The 22,100-nt window shown below is 39.2% G+C and overlaps 1 protein-coding gene across 7 annotated transcripts in view; it reads right to left on the bottom strand.

Annotated features, from left to right (window-relative positions):
- The window catches only part of ABLIM1 (actin binding LIM protein 1), a 217,852-nt gene that overhangs the window by 68,971 nt on the left and 126,781 nt on the right, over nt 1-22,100 (bottom strand). For all 7 annotated transcript variants that reach the window (XM_075757837.1, XM_075757834.1, XM_075757832.1 and 4 more), the window contains exons 5-6: nt 8,601-8,727; nt 7,395-7,488 (exon numbers count right to left, since the gene is read on the bottom strand). In XM_075757837.1, the coding sequence (XP_075613952.1) occupies nt 7,395-7,488; nt 8,601-8,727 (221 nt within the window). The remainder of the gene's footprint in view (nt 1-7,394; nt 7,489-8,600; nt 8,728-22,100) is intronic.

Below are 22,100 nucleotides of genomic sequence, written 5' to 3'. Positions count from 1 at the left end.
TTTCACAGGAAGGGGTTTACCTTCTGATAATAATTCTTCAGTCTAAGTCCATTCCCTCCTCAGCCCAGCAGGCAGACTCCCTCCACCTCTGCTGAAATTCAGAGTGCTACCAGAAGCGACGTGCAGACGGCTTGTGTTCTCACAGAGCCAGCTCACGGTGAAGTGCCTGTAGCTGCACCCAGCCCGCAGCCTCACTCCTCCTCTGCTTGCACTCACGCACTCTCCTGCACACACCCACCGAAACAAGCAAATAATCCTCCCTGCACATTAAACCCACTCTGGCAGTAACTCAGCCAACCCATTCAGTAAAAAGCAAAGGGGGAAGAAGAGCGGCCCAGGCAGGGGCAGGACCATTTCTTGTCACTTGTGTGTCACTGATGTTAATAAAACCCAGAACGTTTTTCCCTTGGGGACAGGCATCCGCTGAGTATGAAATCAGCACTCTCTTTCTCTGGAAGTTATTAAATATTACTTCCATGGCTTCTGAAGAATTTATACAGCCTCCTGGGTGTTAGTACAGTTTTGTCAGAAAGTTACACTGAGAGTGTATTCTAGTCCGATTCAGGTTAATGCAGGCAGAGTGCTGGGGCCAGTTCTCACACTGGTACATGTGTCCCTTTATCCTGTTCGCATGGATACTCTACACACACACACTCTATGAACATCTGATGAATTTACAGTGGGCCCTGTGCACTGACCCTATCTGATTTCTCAGCAGGTATTTTCCATAGTCAAACAAGTCCTGTGGTCTGCAGCATACACCTGTCTGACTAAGGGCAAACGATCATAGCACGTGCTTCTGCTTTTTCTTATCGTCTACCTGGGACATTCAGGCAACGTGTTCATGTTTTCTCATTTATTGTAACAGCGGTAAAATTAAACACAAACAAAGCAAATCACAGAACTAAAAAAATACGCACAAAACTCCACTGCTGCTTCTAATGTGTTGTGTAGCCTTTTCCCCTGCATTTTTATGGTGTGTGAAGATGACAATGGTGTCTGGGAGATACTGGTTGAGAGCAAAGTCTCTCTCAAGCCTCTAAGACACCCAAACCCATAGACACCTAGTGATATGAAAACAGAATGGTAATACATTCTTCAGGGATATTATTTATCCCAACTTCAACATTCCACCAAAACCAAACTCGTTTGGATACATCTTCTCATCAGTCTTTGTTCATCAATCAATTAATTTATAAAAGCATTTTAAAGTTTAAATCACCTTAACCTGTATTACCAGTACAGGTTGCATCATTAAAGTCTGATAAATGACACATTTTATGATACTTCCTGCATAACTACTATGAAAACAGCCTTGCTAAACATTCATTCAGCAGAAGAATGTATGTTAGCCTTTCATTTAACATTTCTGAATGGAACTGAAATAAAACCCTGTTTTAAGAGATTCTCTACACAGTTTCTCAATTTAGAAAGCATACTGGTATAAGAACACAGGACATGAATGTACTGAAATACCTAACTAAACTCTGTACTACCTGGATCTTTGCAGAGAGTGATGTTTTCATGTGAGTTATGAGCCTAAACCTCCTCCAAATAAATTACTTAAACATGTAGGCTACTGAGTTTCCCTGAAAGTCAATCAGCTGAAGCATCTGAATACTACTACTCACATGAGCAAAGTTGCTTGCATGTGCAGAAGGCACATCCTTGGACAACATAAACAAGCATTGTTTGAATAGATCATTTATAGTTTGTATGGGAACCAGCAACATTGTTACTGTCATTTATTTGTTGTTTATTTATTTAGAAACACTCATTATCATGTAAAGAATCAGCAGAAACTTCTCTGAACCCCTCACAGCCCAAGTTTCTAAATCTGTTCAGAAAGCAACGCTTAAAGAAACTTACAGGCTCCTCTCACTCACATTCTTTGCCTCTTCAATATGGATAGTTTCCTTACACAACTATAGTGGCTTTCCATGTTTGGGTTTTTTCCTCTCATAATTATTGTTTTTTATTTATAACTTCAGAAGTCCAAGTGTCTCAGAATTGACATCTCTCTGAGCCAGCTGCAGCACAGATGAGACACCTTAAAATTCTGGCACATTAAAGTAACGGTATCTACAAGTACTAAACCTCCTACCACATCTTAAATTACCACTCCTCTTTAAAACCAAGGGAAGCTCAGCATAAATTACAATATCAAAAGCACATTTAGAACTTGACCTTGCAGGCTGAAGTCAAGGGAGCCTTCTGGTGCCCTAGCATTTCTCTTTTCAAGTCCATCTGTTAAAATGGCGTTATGCCACCACCTACAAGGTGGGGTGCAAGTTTCAACAGTGCACAGGAAACAAACACCGGGCAGGCAGCAGCCCATCAGAACAGGAACTCGAGCTATGCACAGCCAGGAGAAACCACATAGTGGCATGTTATTTGCAAATTAATATTCAGCAAGTAGTATTATAAAAATAAGGAGTAGCAAGACGGTTGAGGGATTTAATAGGAGATATATATGTCTTGATTGGTAGATCATGAGATCAAATCCTGTTCATATCAGCAACAGCCAAAAAAAGTGAAAATCGTAAGACCTGAATCTTATTCTTAGGCTTTCTGTATGGTTTCATGCAAATTATCCACCTGTTTCAGACCTGATGTCTTCTTTCTGCAGAATTACAAGAATGCTACGCAGAAGTTTTGTAAAGCACTTTGAATAAGCAGAGATGAAATACATGGACATAGGCCTGACCCACCATTCTCTAAAGTCAATGGAAAGCTTCTCATTGATTTAACATATTTTGAATTAAGCCCTGGAAGAATAGTTATGTGGTGTATGATAACCACATCAGACAAAAATTATTGAGGCCAGCATCTTTCAAATAGTCAGACGTGCTGAAGTTTACTTAGATTTGTGGAGTTACACATGCCTACACAGAAATTCGCAGGATTAGAATCAGATGGGCATCTTTCAATAGGCAAGCTTTGCAGCTATGAAAGCAATAGCTTAGTGGAAAGTATATGTGGAAGTCCTCACCCTAACTGCCGTTATTGCTGGATAAAAATGTTTTTCACCAGAGTTAATGGGAAATGAGTAATTTTTCATAAATAAAGATTCCTCTCTGCTGGAGAAACCTAAAGAACACCGATCTCTGTTTCCTTGACAACATTTCCTGAATACTCAAGTATCCAGTATGCTCAAAAAAGTTGCAGTATCTATTTTACATTAGATACTTATCACACTATTGTGTTGGCATGCACTCATCTATTATCTGTGAGTATTTGTCACAGAAAGTTATGTGCCAAATAATGTATAAGAAATATCTGAGCTGACTTAAATGCACATGGTATTTTTCCTTGAATATTTTCATGGCTACTGAAAGTCATCAGATCTATGACCTAGAAAAAAGAGCATTCGTCTATGGTGTGTGGATATTAGCAAAGTAAGTGCTTTTTTTCTAGTAACGCATTTCTAAACTGAGCAGAGGGATCACCTCTACACCATGGCTGGAGGAAGTCCATCCTCTCATGGCTTGAATTTCAAGGTTTGAACTCAAACCCACTGGCTTTGCTGAAAGGGCACAGCATAGCTGCTTCTGAGATGAGGACTCTTAGGTCCACATTAGGAGTGGTTCTCTCTCTTGCTGGCTGCTCACTGTAGAAAACTGAAAGCCTGACTTTTCAGACATGCTAAGCCATATTGAGGGACAAAAATGAGCAGGAACTGCAAGCCTGCAATATTGCAAAGAACCTCAATTTCTCTTTAAATAGATTAAAAAAAAAAATCTTACTGGAAAAATAGATACTACCAGCTTCTGTGAACCCAAACCTAAATTTTATCCTTTAATTTCCCTTCAGTTTTTCTATAGACTGTCCCAGATGTAATAAGAATAAGCAGAAAATAAAGCAGCACTACAGTGGCATGCTGCTAATCGCTTTCTGATCCATTAGAGGGAAGTGTTTGCATACAATGTACTATATACTTCCCTCCAATCTCTTTTAACCATTTCTTTGGATGAGGATGATGAAATAGTATTCTCTGCTCCTAACATAATAAATTTGATTTTATTGCCAAATAAAAATCAAAGATACTGATCAGTGAATTTACTACTACCATTTTTATTAACAAATGCAAAATACAAAGTGTTTTGGGTTTTTTTCCCCCCCACCAGAAGTTAGTAGGTATAACTTGGGCCGGTCAGTGATGCCATAACCTCTACCTAGACAGTTCCTATAATTGCGCTACTTCACAACCGAGAATGTGGTTTCCTTCCCAAGAGAGCCAGCAGGACAAGAGACATCCCACACGATATAAATCATAAAAAAATACACAAATTTGCCAAAGAAACGTTGCCAAAGAAAACGAAGAGGGAAGACTGTAATCTTCCTGTGAGAATCTCAAGCTTCATCTAAATTAAAACTTCAGGTGTACTGAAAGGTTGTGGGTGGTTTCCTGTACAGGATAAGGAGATTGTTAATTGTCCTGCCTCAAACAGGTCTGCAGCCCTCCCTGAACTGTGGCATCCTGTTCTATGAATTATCTTCTATGGCCCTCTGGCTGCTTCCGATCTCTCATCTCCGTTGTTACCAGAGGATTTATGTCATGCTCTGACCCCATCCTTTAGACTATCTTTTCTGCCCAAAGGGGACACATGTGCTGACACATGATTTTCTCATCCTAAGTTTTGACTTATTAGTTCCGTTAGTCTAACTTAGAGGCATTAGTAGTTCCCTTAGTTCCCTTTGGAACCGTGCATCTCACAGTGTAAAAGGTTCGTAGGAGGAGCCAAGAAACTAGCCCACAGTTCTGATAAATTGCTGATCATTGAATGTTAGCACCTCACCTGTATCTTTTCAAGCACCACCTAATGACAGAAAGTGCTTGAATGTCTCTCCTGCATCTGCATTCCCAGATATGTGAAGAACTCTATCCATGGACTATCCAGGCTGCTAACAGATACCATAATGCAGTTAAGCCAATGTCTGAATGGCCTCCCTGACTACACAGTACAGATTTTTTCTGGTGCAAGTTTCTAAGAACTTGTCCAATCTACACCTTTCAGACAGCACATCAGGGAAGAGTTGCACTGTGTGAGTAATTCAACTTCTACAGGCTTTAGAAGAGTTTGGTTTTAGTTACATATTGAGAACTACTGCTGCCCTCTACTGTGTTATTATGGGTTGTGCATCTGATAATCAATGAAAGCCACAAATATTCAAGCAAGATTTCTAGTCTTAGCCAGAACTTAGCATACTTAATATTTCCATGTATTGATAAAAGCATTCAAAGAATCTGTTTTTAATTCATCAACGTATTCTGATTCTGCATGGCCTAGGTCAAATGGAAAAATCTTTATCTATTTTATCTGATTTTGACTCTTAGAAGAGACAGATCCTTGCAACAGGTTGGACATGTTTAATTGCTTCAGCAAAATGTTCTTTTCTTCTGGTAATAAATAGCCATCAGAAGAGTAAGAACTATGGAGTTCTTACTCCATAAGGAAACCAACCTTGGAGCCAAAATGACTGCATCAAGGTTCTGCCTGGGACACAATGTCTCTGATAACCTGAACTTCAGCTTAGATTATTATGGCCACCTAAGTCCTAGTTCAATTGAACTAATCTTTCCTTAGTCTCAACTTAATCAGTTCTGAAAGAATATAGCTGACTATCCTCTCAAAAGCTAAGTTTCTTTCTCACTGATGCTACGACAAGTAACATGAGTGCAACCTCGCTATATTCACACCCACTACAAAACAGGCTCCAAACAGGAGTAGCTTATTTCTTTCCAGCTCTTCAGACTCCAATAACCTCCTCTTTTATCACTTTCACCTCCATGCCTCTGAGTAGGTTGCATTGCTTGTAGGTTAGAGAACTCATCCTCTTCATCTAAAATAATTTTAGAATTATTTTATGCTTCCCAATCTCACAAATCCAATTACTTCTCTCCTGCAGTGCTTCCTGCACTAGAATGCAACTATGGTGTCACCAATACATAGTACCAAACTGAAAAACTCATCAGTAGATGGGAATAGATAAGCAGATGGTAGCAGACCCCTAGATTAAAGCTAGAGACACAGTCTTCCTACTCAAGGGAAAGCTCAGACTGTTCTCACTAATTATCTATGCAGGTCTCTAAAGGAATTAGATACACATTGCAAAGGCCGCAGACTAAGAGCCTGGCTAATTAAAAAATTGAACTTCCTTCCAGTAGATGCAGTGACAAACACACCGTGTGTCCACACATGCTCTGAGTCCCTCGTTTGGTGGTGACCATCCTGGTTAATATTCTGAATACTGAACCAGAGAAACCTCCAGAACTAAAACCACAAGCTATTACCACTTTATGTCAAACCTGAAACTTCTCATATGAGGGCTGATGCAGTCTTATATCTGTAGTACATGGGACACAAAGAAGAAAACCTGTAATACACATTCACTAGCGAATTCCAGCTACTTTTATTTCTGTAACACTTTCAGGTTTATTTTCTGTTATTCACTATAAAACACCTAGTTTCTTCTTCACAAAATACACCTGTAACTGAAGTTCTCCATGGTTCCTCATTTCTTCCACAAGCTTTATTATGTAAAGGCTTTTCTTCCAGGAAAAGTGGAGTATTAAAAAACACTAAAGCTGGAGTCAAGCCATACAGCCCAGCTCCAGACCCGAGCTGAAAGCTGAGGTTCTTTCCATTGAACTGAGTTTGCTACAGGGAAAGGAGGTAACAGTTTTGCTTCTCCTATCTTAATGACAGTGTGACAAGGAAGGTTGTCTGCATTTTTGCCCCTCAAACATTTCAGTGATGACAGAGGGATCCATGCATAGCTCAAGGATTCCAGCTCAAAGGGGATTCATCACAGCCATGGGAGATGGAGATCAGTACTGACAACAAAAGATACACGTCTCTAAAAAGATTTGGCCACTTTCAGTGAGAATGCTGAGGACTTCAACTAAGAGTCGACAAAAGAGTTAGTTCAGATGTTTTCTGCCTTCTCATTTCTGAACATATAATTTACCTTTTCAGCACATTTCTCCATCTCACCTTCTCAGCATCATTCATATCATCTGGCCTCATCTGAGAAGAGAAATCTCACGTCCTAAGTTTTGGCAAACTTATGGTTGCCAAAGGTGATTCCAATACTCAAATTACCTCTATAAATATATCAAATCTGACCCAGAATAAGCAGTGCACATCACCATTAAAAGAGAATCATAGAAATCACAGACCCATAGAAACTAGTGCAATTCCTTATCGCATAATTTTCCTGATGACTGCAAAGCTAAACCACTGAAAATATTTCTGAAAATTAGCATCTTTGCTCTAAAATCAGCAGGAAAAAAACCCTTTCCTACGAGAATTTTTTGTATTCCTTGCAGTTGCATAAGGACATAATGGGACATGGCCCAATTCTTAAACTCTAGTTTACAAAACACCTACCTCCAGGACTTTCCCAGTAATGAACTGGTGACACGCTTCGCATTTGACTCCAAAAAGAACTTGATAGTCCTTTTCGCAATAAGGAGCACCATCTCTGAAAAATAAAATCCATAAATTATAAACCACCTTTTAATAAACAGGTTACAGCATGACTTACACTCTTCCCTTGTCTTCAGTCTGAAACTCCTACGTACAGCAATAGGCAAATGGGATACAATTCAAAGTAAATATTTTGTAGTAGAAGAAAAAAATAATATTCTCATTAGTGTCTCTTATTCCTTAAATTCCCATCGAGAAAAGGCATCCATTACAAACCACTGAAGTGAATCTCATTCTTTAGAACAGACTCTCTGCACCTGCAGGTGGTGCAATTCTAGGGAATCAGTGGAACTATGTCCATGGGGATGAGAGAAGATCAGGTATTTTTTGTTCACTTCAGCAAAAAAGTCTTTGGTAGTCTGCAAAAGTATAAGCAGTCACTTTTAAGTGTAAGGTTATGTAGTTTTTTAGTCTTAACAAGGAACGTATAGTAAAAGTGGAAATACTAGTCAGCTTAGGAGTGTTTCTCAGGCACTGAACCTATTTTGAGGAGTTACAAATGCTTTTTATTAAATATTATACATCCGTTAATGACATGTTTGTGAAACATAGTTTCCCTACTTTTTCCTCTTTGTTATATGGGGGGGAACAGAGACTGCATCTTCATTCCCTCTGTTTTATCAGTACACCACTTTTCCCCATTCTCTTCCTCTATACTTCCACTCAAAACTCTCTTCATTAATTTCTTATATGGAGATGAGAAACACAGTGTCAGGTCAATCACATCATGTTTACTCTATTCTCTAGCAAAGGCAAGCAATGAACAGGTTCTTACTTTTGTCCTCAAAATCACATGTTGGAAAGCAAAATGACACAAAGCTCTATCTCGCTAACACAGAAAACACATGCAGGAATTCACCTAATGCTTTGTGGGACCATGGACATAACCCCCCTTCTGTACTGATATTAAATACCATTAAACAGCACCTTTCAGTTGCTCTTTTCCGTTTCCTTTCCCAACTTGGCGCTCACTGGGAACACAGATTTTGGTGTATATGGAAAGGTGGTCAAAACTGTATTTCAAAAGGTGAACTTTGCCGCAAGCTCTTCTTCATTGGCAACAAGAACTCATGCCAGGAGTGCAGAGGAGATGCAGATGTTACTTACTTGCTGATGTATTCCCCAGTTAGGACCTTCCCGCAGGCCTTGCACTTAAAGCACCCCAGGTGCCACTGCTTATCCAGAGCTAGCAATGCTTGTCCATTTTTTATGTCTCTTCCACAGCCAGCACAATCTGCAAATAAACAAACAAATGCATTTGTTGTCAGTCACTTGGTTCATTAATCCTCACTAACCACCCGCCAATTGCTACACTTGGTAACTAAATGAGGGAATTACACAGCAATGCAAAGATACGTCTTCCTTTCCTCAGACGCTTCTTCCGTCCTGTATAAAGATTCAGTCTTTGTCCTTACGGACATACTCAGCAGAAGAGGGAAAGTACCTCTTCTGGTTTTCATGCTGTCTATGACTTAGAGACTGCCAGGTAAGCTCTGTACAAACTTCAGATTTTGCTAGGAATGAGCCACATGAATTATCACTCAGAAAAGGTCCTGTCTTCGAAAACAATCTAAAGTGTTTTTTCTCAGTTTGCTTTTAGCAAAATCTTGACTGCTTACATGAAGCTAAGCAAGGAGGCCTGGGTGAGCATCATCAGGACTCTGCACTTCCCCGTTGGGTGGCAGCAAAGCCCAGCATGTCCACCCAGCTCAGGGGCGGTGGCACATCTCAGCCAGGAATGGGGGAGACCTTTCCCAAGGCAAGGGTGACTGCAGTATGACAGCAGTGAAGCTGCATGGCAGGGCATATTGTCTTCTACCTGCAGGTGTGGGCAACTGTAGTTCTCATTGTCTCTAATCAGCATAAGAACTCTCACTCAGATTTTGGTACTACCTTGGTAGCTGACACTCACTTTTCACTGCGATTCTGAAAGATTCTTTGATGACAGCATGCAAACCTGAAGCCACGAGCACTGAATGCCCTCTGTCTCGAGGATGCCACAATGTCTTATGTCACATCAGAAATCTTTGGTTCAGCCCCAAGCTCCCATTCCTCTCTGTTCAAACATAAAATACTCAAAGAGATTTCCTGGTAAGGGGCAGTTCAGCACATGGTAAGATCTGAAGAGACTGATGTGGCAGACAGCACTGAACTGCAAGGGTTGTGCTACAGCTTCTGTGCCCAGCCTCAGGGGACAGAGGGAAGGGAACGCCTGGAAGACTAATGAAGCAGAAAGGGAATGCCCATCAGCTGAAGCCACAGAGGAGACAGCCTGGAACAAAGGATTTTCCATATTTTATTATCCCCAAACTCGGTGTTCCTTTGGTGTATGTAACATCCTCTCCACATGCCCGAAACATCAACAAATAGCAACAAACCGAGACCAACAGGAACAAAGCAATCCAAGCAGTTAAAGCCCAGGCACCAGGGGAAAGATCAATCTGACTGAACAGGTACAGCCTGAAAACCTTCATCTCCTCAGGGAGTTACAGCCCAGGCAACACCACACTTTGCAAAAGGGTGAGTCCAAGTTCATTATCACAACTGATAATGAGAGGAAAGTCACTCCTTTTGACACTAAAGGGCCTGACTTCCTGCTATCCAGGGCACCATTCATCGCACGTCCCTCTTTCTGTCAGCGTTGTTCTCAAATCTTTCCAAAAAAAAAAAAAAAAAAAGTCCAAAGCATCATGGTATCTTGGGATAAAATGCAAGTCACAGACTGTTGACACAACTTGGAATTGAAAAGCAACCCTGAGATGTCCTAATACCAGGACTTTGCTCTAGAGGACAAATGTTACAAATTGAAATCATGAAATGACAAGGACTGACAGCATGTAACGGATCCCTCTGCTCTTCCATGCCAGCTCAAGGCTCCATGCCACTCCGTAACAACGGCAAAGGCTGGAACCGGTCACCGAGTCAGGCTCTGGAATTTCCAGCATGGGGCTGAGGAGGGGACAAGCAAACATCTGTCAGGATGGCTTTAGTACACTGATCTTGCCTTTGCTTTTGGGAAGATACTACATCATCTCTTGAGGTCCCTACCAGCCTGTGTTTTCTTATGCTAAATCTGAAATCATGCAATTTGCCTTCTGATTGTGATGACAAATAGGATCTTTCCTCCAGTCTCAGTGGGTGCAGACCTGCAGTTTTAAACAGCACCCATTTCTCAGCTTCCTAGCACTACTAGGCTGGCTAGTGTGCCAGTTTCCACATTCCTGACCTGGGGTCCTGTCAAACTGATACATTCCCTGTTACATTAATCCCTCAAAAAATCTGCTGTATTTTCCATGCATTTTTCAGAATTTTCTTTGCTTCCAAGAAGCTTCCATGAAGCTGAAATTTCTCAGATATTGAACCAAGAAAGAGATTTTTAAAGCACTTAGTTTTACTTCTAACTGAATTGCTGAAGCAGCCAGAAAAGAAAAATTGCCTTACACAAATGGTCCACCTGGTCAGGTATCTCTGTCTTTGCTGGTGTTAAAACCAGGTACATGGAGGAATTAGGGATCCATGAAGTATCTCTACCTGTTTAATTGCTTCTTGTAACCCTAAGGTGGTGTTGCTCCACTTACTCTTGTGCTCATGTGTGATACAAGGGGTTGATAACATGCTTTTATTATTCTACAGTGACAATGACATTTACTTACTCTTTCTGGGTTCCTTGAAGCATTTGCAAGAGTAAGTTAACATTATTATTTCCATTCTGCTAATATCACGGATATGTTGAGTGTCTAGAGTCAAAGTAAACTAATAGCCCAGTACTGTCGCACTAGGCTGAGATGGCTTTTAACTAAACCTGATTTTAACTCTGGCAAAACAGTTGGGTATATACATGAAAAGCTAGCAATTATCATTATCTCCTAAAATAGAAAGTAAGTAAGGCTGGGCTGGGCTAAGAAAAGACCATTTGTTCATCCAAATTCTACAAATAAGAGCCATTTATGATCTCAGGCCCACATGAGGCACGTTAAAGCCCTTGGCTGAATCTCATCAGCACACAGCACGTGCAGGCAGGATCTCAGTATCACACTAAGCACATTCTGCATCAGCCTAACCTATAACCAGCACATACTGCAAATAAAAGGGCCGGGAGGTAAGACTAGTGGTCCACAAACATATGCCAGAGCAGACTTGTACTAAAAAAATCTGAAAACCCTTCCCAAAATTTTGTGCAATGGTTCCCATCATGGTTCTCTCTCATTTCATATCTGGGTCTAACAGACTGCACATCTTGACCTTGAGCTTTCTCGTGCTTTCTTTTTGTCATATAATCCAGATTCTTCCCTACTCCCATTCCTTGCACATCCACACGTTTAGCTGTGCCAGTATAACAAAGAGGAGGAGGAGGAGGAAAGTACAGTGTACTGGTTAAAATGCGGAGTGAGCAGTACAGTTCCCACATGCACTTACGATCTAAAGAAAAGTATGCTGCAAAAAAACCCTACGTGGAATTATGTTTGAGCTGAAGGAAGACTTAAGACTAGACATTCCATGGCACTAATTCTGCTAAGAAATGTCAAGTAACACATGTTCATATGAATTGTGTCCATGTCCAGAATCTTCAGCTCTATGACAGCCATTTCTCAATAAAAACACTGTAGTATGACTTCAATAAGGACCTGATCATTAGGTGGTTATCCAAGAATGTCAGGAAAATAATGTATTCCTCCAAAATCCATTTTAAGTGGGGAAAAAAAGATTCTACCTGAGAGCATTGGATGTATAGTTACCCAAATCATGATGTAGTCTCTCTGGGCTGCCTGCGATGCCAGCAGCTGCAGCCTCCACAAGCAATATCCACTTGCTCAGACATTGTGTACAAAAATTGAATTTACTCTCTCATAACAGCATTAGCTGACAGCAGCATTTTTTAGCCAAGTAAAAGCTTCTTACCCGATTCTCTGCCAGAGATCCTTAAACATACCTGTTGTGTCTTTCAAATACTCTGGCTAGGCCTGCTCAATCTGTAGATATATCCTAACTTATTTAAGCTACAGCTCTGGAATAAAAGAGCCCAGAAGGGTGTCACATTTTATGTGTCCAGATACAAAAGCAAATGCCAATACCTAGACAAAAGGGCTGTGATGTGCGGTCAGCCAGCCCAAAAGCATGGAAAAGTGGGGGGACAGGACAAGAGAAAGTAGCATGGTACTATAATATTCTACATGATTAAGACCTCCACCCCCCACACACCTTAAGCAGCCTCACTACACGATGTAGACCAGGGTGAGCTGCCATCCATGACACCTTGCTTTTAAAGATGTGATGAGAAAATGCGTTTCCTTTTTTAGCATCTGCACCACCCCAGACATCCAGGAGTGAAACATCCTGCACAGCAACCCATTCGTCACTGCCTAAATTAAGCGGTGGATTTTCTTCCTTTGCGTCCCTCCCCTGCTCTCAGCCAATAGCAGAGAGGTCTCAACACAGCGCAGGCGGTGGGCTCAGAACTGATACAGCTGTATTAACCCTAAGCACACTGCATGTAACTTTACCCACTCCCATTATTTCATATCCTCTGCTCACCCCATATAACTTAGGAGAGGAAAAATCATTGCTACCAGATTTTGTCCTAATGAACATGGTTATGAAAAGTCATGTGCAGGGAGAGTTTACATGAGCATACCAACTCTGCTTGGTGCGGGGTTAGCTCCATAGACAGAGCTAAGTGCAATCTGACTTAATGATGCATAACTAAGTCACCAAAAAGTTCCTCTCGATCCTGATGGTCATTAGTAGCACGTCTAGATAAAGTCTGAAGCTGCCACAACCCCTATGGGTTACTAAAGTAACACTCTCTTTATACTCCTTTTGTTACTGTTCCCCTCCTTATAAAACACAGAAATATTCATTTTATAAATACAGCGCCAGCAGGCTTCTGCCCTGAAACAGGTAAAGCAGGGCAGAATGAGGGGGATTTATTATTATTATTATTATCATTTTTGAAAGGAACAAACAAGTTTTCATTGGACTTACACAGAAATATCAAATATTATCAAACATAGCTGGACCTAAAGAGCAAGCTACAAGGAACAGTGATGTGGAAGTGAAGAAAGAGGCAAATATTACCACTGAAGTCAAGGTCAAGAAATCTCTATGTAAATAACTCTTAGCCACCTTGAAAAACAACTTACATCCAATAATTCTTCTGTGGCAATTCGAAGGTTGCGCAATTATCATTTCTCATAGAGTTAGGAAGACCAGAGTTTTCCCTCAGTCACCCTTTAACCACAGATCAGGCAATGCCTTTTAAAGCTTTGTTTTAAAATTAACATTTTGATGATATCACACAGGTTTTTCCAGACCATCAGGATATTTCTTTCAGAGCTAAAAATACAAACTCACTTTGTTTACAGCACAATAAATGCTTTCAAAGTTTAAAGCCTAGCCATTTGATCATCAGGGTAGTGATGAGTTCTGGAAGTCCGAGAGGGTCATACAATATTGGGAATTTTACATCCAGGATTTAGATCCAAGTATGTAACTCAGTTTTGCAATGCAATCTGCTGCCAGACCCTTCCTCTTTGCCAATGCAAGGATGGGAAATGTTTGTCAGAACAAAATGCACTATTGCCCTTTTGCTAAAGGCAAAACAAGCCCGTGCGGGCAGCCTTGTACTCCTGAAATCTTAACAATAAGAGGCTGGGTGCATACAATGGAGGGAAATAAATTTCCCATGGGAAGTGGAATATGGCTCTGACGGTTTATTATAAATGGCAAGTTGGGTAAAATTGATATTTTCAAAATAAAAGACAATAAAATTATTTTAGTTGATTAAACATGGAAAGAAATCACAATGGCATGAACCAGCATTCTTTGCTTACAACGTAAGTCCCTGTTAGCCATCTGTAAGTGCCTAACATTGACTTGCCTTTTTAAGAAACGGGTTAATATACATCTTGGATGTATCACTATTGTAAAAAGCTCTTTCATCATCTGATGTAATTTACAGTGATTTGGAAAGATGAATGCTCTTCCCCAAGTCTAGCTTGTTAACACAACATTATTTTATCAAAGGAGTTTTTATATTGATGTAAGCATTTGTGTTAGTCTTCTACACAGGAAAAGGAAACAGAATTTCCCTTCTTTCCACATCTTTCCACACCTCCTTCTCAAAGGATGCCAACTCAATTGACCTTTTAACCTCTTACTCCTGCAAACCACACCTGCAAGCAACTTACAACCAAGTTAACCTTCTCCTGTGATAACAACCTCAGTCCCTTTTTCAACCCAATCTTTCATACAGGTGCCTGAACTGAAGACCAAAGGGTGATGGAAATAGGAGAAAGAGCAGACGTGCTACAAACCATCTGAGAGAAAAATTTTTATTTGTTCTGTAAAAGAAGGATACAGATTATTTTATTTTCCAGCTTAGCACCCCCAGAGTCCCAGCTGTAAAACTACTCTGAAGGATAAACCACAGCCAGGTACGTCTAAGCTGAGGCTAGTCTTTACCCTGTTACTACTGTTACCACACCTCAGTACTCAGTTCCAGATGAATTCAAATTCACAATTCCAACTCACAGTACCCCAAGTGAATTGCTCAGTTAGCAAACAAGTTTTACAGTTTAATACCCAGCTCATTGTGAAGACTGCAGACTATTTTGGGTAACTTTCAATTGCTACTCTTGGAAAACAAGTAATTCAAACAGGGTACAACCTCCAACAATAGGAATGAAACATATGGCAACTTTTAGGAAGGTTTTTATGCCCTGATAATTCATGGCAACCTGAGGTCTAGCTAACAACTAATTCACTTTTCATATGCTTTTTAAGTGACCTCTGATTCCTGACTTACTACCTGGCAGGCTTTTTGAACATGACAATGCCCAGATACTCTAATCTCTGGAGGTCTCTGATAGTTGTGTTTTCCAAGCTCGCGATGCCACCTCATGCAACACCCATTCATTGAGCAATTCCTTGTACTTTCCCCAGAACTTTCTCTGAATTACCTTTTGATCAGTACTTCTCTGGTAAAAGCTAAGGAAGTGGACATGTTTTGATTCCAAGTTCAAGATTGGGTTACGCTTAGACAAATAAGAACTGATACTTATTTAGTACACTCATGTAATCTATTCACAATTGTTTCTGCCCAATATACATGTAACACAAAAGTATACAAACAAAATAGGCAAACTGGATGGAAAACACCTTCCTGAAAACCAGTAATTTTTGTGAAGGAACATGTTCTGATAGAAAACTTGTAAAACAGAAACTTCCCACCCTGCCACAACTCTATTCTCAATACAGCTGCTGCTCTCTGGCACCCAAAAGTTAGTCTGTAATAATGCTTTATACAATTCCAGAGAAGTATCTAAGGCAATTTATTATAAAGCAGCAACGAAAATACTCATCCTTCTAAAAATAACAAATAACTGAGTAAATGGGGGCTAAGTAATTTAGCCATTGTTATGAAACATAAGCGAGGAGTAAAATTAATCCAAGAAAGCAATTCCAATGATGAAAATGCCTCAAAAATTGCAAACATTCTTCAAAAGAATAAATCTTCTTGGAGTAATCATAAAAATGGGCTTGTGTCATTGGAAGCATTTATCAAAGAAAGAGCTGCATATTCTTAGGCATAATCTAATGGCTTTTGCTAGAAAGGAACTGTGCTTAGGTTTGCATAATTTCTCTGAATTTTTTATCATTTCATGCATGTTGATTTGCTTATTTTATTCTTGAAAAGGTGGACAGGGTAGAATTTTAGACCCATGGTATGCTCGATATATTAAGTCATAAATTTAGTTGCCCTGCAACATTATTACAATCAAACTTAAAGTAAGGAGAATTAAAATACTGATATTTAAAAATCAAGGATTTAAGATCATAATTTTAAATTTTAATTAAATCAAAGTTAAAAATCCAAATGGGATCTGAAAACACAGAGAAGAAATTTGCTCTCCTTTTCCCATCTATGAGCAAATTCAGGTACGATAAGATCTGCCACTTCTAAATTCTTTAAGGACATGGTGATCCAAAGTAAATAGTTTTATAAACTACAAATCCTTGACAAATCAGCAGTTCCAGAATTAAAATAAATTATAATGCATTTACTTTCTTCATGTCTCTAGTGGATTTCAGGTAGTTTCTGAAATTTAAAAAAAAAAAAAATCCACAATGCTATTTCATGCATTCTAATTGAATTTCAGTTTCCATTCAAATAGAACTTAACATAAATCATGAGCAAAAATTATCATTAGGGAAAAATACAGATTTTAAAGAATATGATGAATTTATGCAGAGCTATATTAGTTTAAGTAAATATGTACAGATATGAAGTATCCTCATGCTTATCAATTAGCCTTTTATAATTAAAAATCTAAATGTAAAACAAGGTTACAATCAATTATTCTCATCAAGGTTTCCTAGGTTCTTAGGTAAACCATCATTAAAATCAGTGATTTAAATCACAGTGTTTGAAATCAATCCACAATGATGTCTGTGGTATGTCTTGATTCTACGGCAAATCAAAAAAAGAGAAATGGGACTACACGAGCCCCTTCTGTTTAGTGCCCAAACTCCTCAACTGAATCTCCAGTACCTAAACGTAGGTATGTAGGATTGAATGCCACAGAAGCATGTAAGTGTTTCGGCATTTTTAGCAGATAAAGCAGGAATTACAATACAAGAATATCTGTGCTATGGCACACAAAAAAATATTAAATCTTTAAGGTTCAAAATCTTACATAAGATTTTTAAAACTGTATTTTACAAATGCATGTTCAATACCAAAATTTTTGAGCCCATCAAAATTCCCCAGTGCATTCACTGAAGTTTATGGATACTGTGTGTATCCCTTAAGGCAAAACCAGGCTCAGTGTCTTACACGAAGACCTTTCCACATCTGTGCCAAGTATTTGTACAATACCAATACATACTATGTAGCTTTGACACACAGTGTGAAATTGTAGATGTTTCCTAAGAATGAGCTCAAAATCATGTGTTGGATGTTGCTTAATACCCTTTAAAGCCAAAAATCACTGCAGATAACTTGCTTACACATAGCCAGCCAACTCTTCGCCTTCACTTTTCAAGTGTTCCCTATGGACTCGAAGTTTTCAGACAGCTCAGGAAAGAAGGTTAAAGAACAAAATAATGAAGTCTGAGTCAAATGTGGCTAAATAGTTACAAATCCTAGCTGCAGCCTTTTCCAAGAACTATGATTAAAAGGAGTTTTGCATCCATTTTATTCACTCGGCTAACTTCTAATGGATGCCTGTAAATCAGCTCAGACACTATTTCTGAACACTGGCAACAATCACCTATATCTAATGAAGAGACAGCTATGTCCCAAATATAAAACTTCATTAAGAATTTAAAGGAGGACTGCAAAGCAAATTTGCTGCTTCTCCATTCTGATGCTTCGTCGATTCAGGAACAAGCTCACGTCCCTCCCATTTTCAGGGCAGTGAGGCAAAGGATGATTCCCATTTTTTTCTGCCCACCGTTTTCTGCAATAGGTAAGGTATGTTGGCTCTGCTTTACTTGAGCATTACCAGAAACCTTTGAAATTTCAGATATTTATAGGAGCTTTACTGCATCTTATTTGAAGAGATAAGGCTATTGAATAATTAACAAAGATATCTTTCTCCCAGAAGTTCATTAAGCATTAAGCTTATTATTTCTATCACAAAAGAGCTAAGATCCCCAGTTGTGAGCCAGGATCCAACTCCGTTAGACTCTGTACTGATAGGCATGAAAGCATTTGTCCCATGGAACTTACATTCTTTGAACCAGAACATAATGTGCAAAACAGACAAGGACAAACATATAACAGAGTGTTGTGAAATCTCCACATGGACGCTGGCTGGTCAGGGAACAGCTGCATGAAAGATTATTTATGCACGCGTAACACTGGCCATTTTGAAAACTCTGGTCCACGCCTTGGCTGTACTGTAATGCTCCTAACTCACAGGAGAGACTGTTACAAAGAAAGGGGAGTCGAAATATCTTCCTTGTGCTTCCTTCCAAACAGTATCATCACTGGGTATCTCAGCATATATAGGACACATACCTATTTCACTGGAAAAGAGGAAACTGTGAAAGTCTCTGCCATCATTTTAAAAGAAGATGAATTTTTCAAATGAAAAAAACTTGCTAGGTGATTGTAACGCTTCAGTTTCTTTTGGATAGGGAGTTTTCTCTTATCCATCTAGAGAGTCTACTTTTAATTTGAAATGCAATTTCTTAATTAGTTCATGCACATCACTAAAATGATCCAACCTTTCAGCAAAAAGATAATCAGATATAACTAAAACTTCTTTACCAGCACCCAGACAAGGAACCAACAGAGGAAAGGCTCAATCTCAGGTAGAGAAATAACATTCTTATTACTGAAGTGCTTTATCATAGAAATAATGAAGTGGAATGCCTAAGGGAAAAGTCTCTGGCTGAGGAAAATGTATTAAACTTAGTCTCCTCAGAATTTCAAAGATGATCTTGAGCCAGCAGATTGATGGTTCAAGCTCCACCAGCGCAGACTGCTGGCATCACCTCACTCCTGTGCCTACCCTGAGTGCGGGGGATCTCCCTACGGCTGCTCTACTCTCAGCTGTACTTTCCATACCACCTCTTGTGCGTTCAAGAAGCAATGCAAGCTAGCGTGGTATCTTTTAAAAATGACGGTCTGACTAAACTAGGGATTTTTATGTTCAAATGTCCACACCAGTTCACTTACCAGCTGCCTTAGTGAGAATTCACTGATAAAATGCCCTAGTGGAGAAGTATCAAAGAGGGTAAGCCTGCTAACGTGGCCAATCTACTTGCCACACACCAATGCTAATCGAAATCCAGAGTGCGTACCCTCAGCCACTACTCACTTGGCCCCTAGGGGAATAAAATAGTTCGAGATGCTGGGGGCTGGAAAGATGTATTATAAAGCTCATACTACTCTTCCAAAAGTACCTAACCCTAATGTGGATGAAGAACAAGGAATTAGGCAGACTAAGTTCTTGGCTTTCTCCTTACACAAGTTAAAACCACACAAATTTTCTAATTTTTATGACTTTAGCATCAATGGGTAAGACTCAGTACTTAGGAGTGCATCATCAAGCACCCACCATCTTCAATTTGCTTATAAGCACAACATACTAGGGTAGTGTTATTTTTTCATTTTTCTGGTAGAGAACCAATCTTTGAAATTTAAATACCTACTCTGATACATAAAACATGTATGAAAAAAACCAGAAAGCTACACTCAGACTTCTCAGGTCCAAGGGAAGTAACTAACAGATAATCACTCATCTGACAACATAATAAACCATGAATCCCCAAACCACAACAAATAACAACAAAAACAACAACAACAGTAAGATATCAAAAGTTTGACTTTGGCTTTGATTCTTTTTCACTCTAAATTACAACATGAAAATAGGGAAAAAAAACTTCATATAATTTGCAGATTTTTAAAGGTGGCCTTCAAAAACAGCCCACTGAATATGCAATACAAAATGCTGAGGGACAGTGAAATGAGGCTGCAATATATGGAATAGAGATACAATACAGGAGACCTTAATGAAAAGAAGGTAAAACGGGGAGGAGGAAGCAAGGGACCAAGCACACAAGTTGCAGTCTTGCCTAAAATTCCTAATAATATAATAAAGCAGCCTGCACAACTGGTTCTCTGGAAAGACAATATGGACCATTACAAATGTAGATGTGTTAGCATGGAGCTAGAACACAATAAAAAGTAGAAAGAGCTTAAGATAGCACAAACCAGGCAATTATGATGTTGTATATAAAATCTGGACACCGTTTAAAACGTAAATAGTAAATACTGGGATACATTGCTTATATTACTCCTTTACCAGGACCTAAAGAAAATAACTTCCTGTCTTTGGCAGAATCTTGAAAACCCTGAACTATCCAAGCCATCAACATCACACTTTTGGTCAGTGTCATCTAGTTGTCCCCTGCTTCCGTACTGCTCTACATCTGTCCCAGTCACTTTGCTTTACAGATCACATCTCATTTATCAAGCTGCCATATGAAATAAAACAATAACAAAAAAGAACACCACCCACTTCATTTGTCTGCAAAGCTATTTACAGGTATTTTGTATTAGATTTCCTGCTGAATGAAATGAATGACTGAAAATCCCAAAGCTGGAGCACTGTGTATATCTAGCAGTGTCTAAGGAATAGAGTTGAATAAATTATGAATTATTACTACCCTATAGCATCTGTATACTGAAAAAGATTGTCTTAGAAAATTAGAATAAAAAGGAGTCACTGAAATAGTTCTTCAAGAAAATAGCTGTAATTATTCCAGATAATATATATGCAGTGAAAGAAATATATTATTAATACAAATAAGGTAAATAAGCACCATGGATCCAACTAATACTAAACAAAAAAGGAAAATTAATTATTCACTATTTTTCCTTCTGATTTTCATCAGTGTACTATAAAAGAGAACGTAACAATATTCAGGTTCATATTATTCAAGATGTTAACCCCTGTATTTAGAGGCATTTGATTTTCCTTGAAATCACCCAGGAAAAGCAGTCAATAAGCCTTTCACTTATGTGAAGTAACAGACATCAGAAAACCACGTCAACATTAATGCAGACATTCTAGTGGATAGAATGCTTCTTTTTACATTACATAAACCAATCAAACTTCACATACTTTCAGTCTATTGAATTTCCTCACTTCCAACCTTTCTTTGTTTTAAGGAAAGCCTCCTCTAGTAGTCTACTTGGAAGTAATCAAGGGAAACTGACAGCAATATAGGATACAAAATAGAGGCATAGTATGAATGACATTCTCTTCCAGAAGAACTTGTATTAAAAATATCCATCCTTTCAAAAAAGGGCAAAGCATTTAAAAAAAATAAATTATGTGTCTGATTCAGCCAGCAGGAGAGACATGGAAGCAATCTGGAAGAACTTACACTAATTGAAATTTACTCTTCAGTGCCAGTAAGAAAGACTTCTCCATGTCTAAGTCAGCTTTTGCACAAAGCTAAAGCGTCAGCTGGCATATCTTTGGAGACAGAGGATGCTCCATTAGTATTCTTTTAACTTAGTTTTTCTGAACTTATAAAAACATGCTGGTCTCACTTTTATTTGTCCGTTTTGGAGAGTTTTGTTCTAAAATGACCAGACACTCTATACTATATCTTCCTACAAGTCTTTGTCCATAAAAGAACAAGATGAACAGTGACAGGAACTTGCAGATTTTGAAGCAGTGCACTCTAAATTGTCAAGAGCAGGAGCTCTCTTGCTGTGCTTACTAGTAAGGCAGTTTGCCCAAAAGGACACAATTTTGATTAAAAAAATATAATAAATCCCATCACAAATAGCAAGGAAGATTGGTTTATAATCCTTGCTACCTATAGCTTCACTGTGGAACCCAAGAAGCAATTCAAGCAGACTATGGCTATCAGAAAGTGACTCTCCAGCAGTTTCGCTTGCTAACTATCGGACAACTGTAGCCAGGCATTCTGGCATCTGTAGGGGGCATTCTGGCATCTGGAGTCCCGTGTCCGGGAAGTGGCCACGCTTCTGGTAAAGCGCACCACTTTTTGAGAACTAGATGCAGAGTGATCCAGATAGTTCTGTCATGGAACGCCAGCCATTTGGGAACCAGTCCTGTG

This window comes from Balearica regulorum, chromosome 7, assembly GCF_011004875.1.
Source record: "Balearica regulorum gibbericeps isolate bBalReg1 chromosome 7, bBalReg1.pri, whole genome shotgun sequence".
In the NCBI taxonomy this organism is placed as follows: Eukaryota; Metazoa; Chordata; class Aves; order Gruiformes; family Gruidae; genus Balearica; species Balearica regulorum.
Note: the sequence above shows the minus strand (reverse complement) of the source record. Positions and strands in the feature narration are given on the sequence as shown.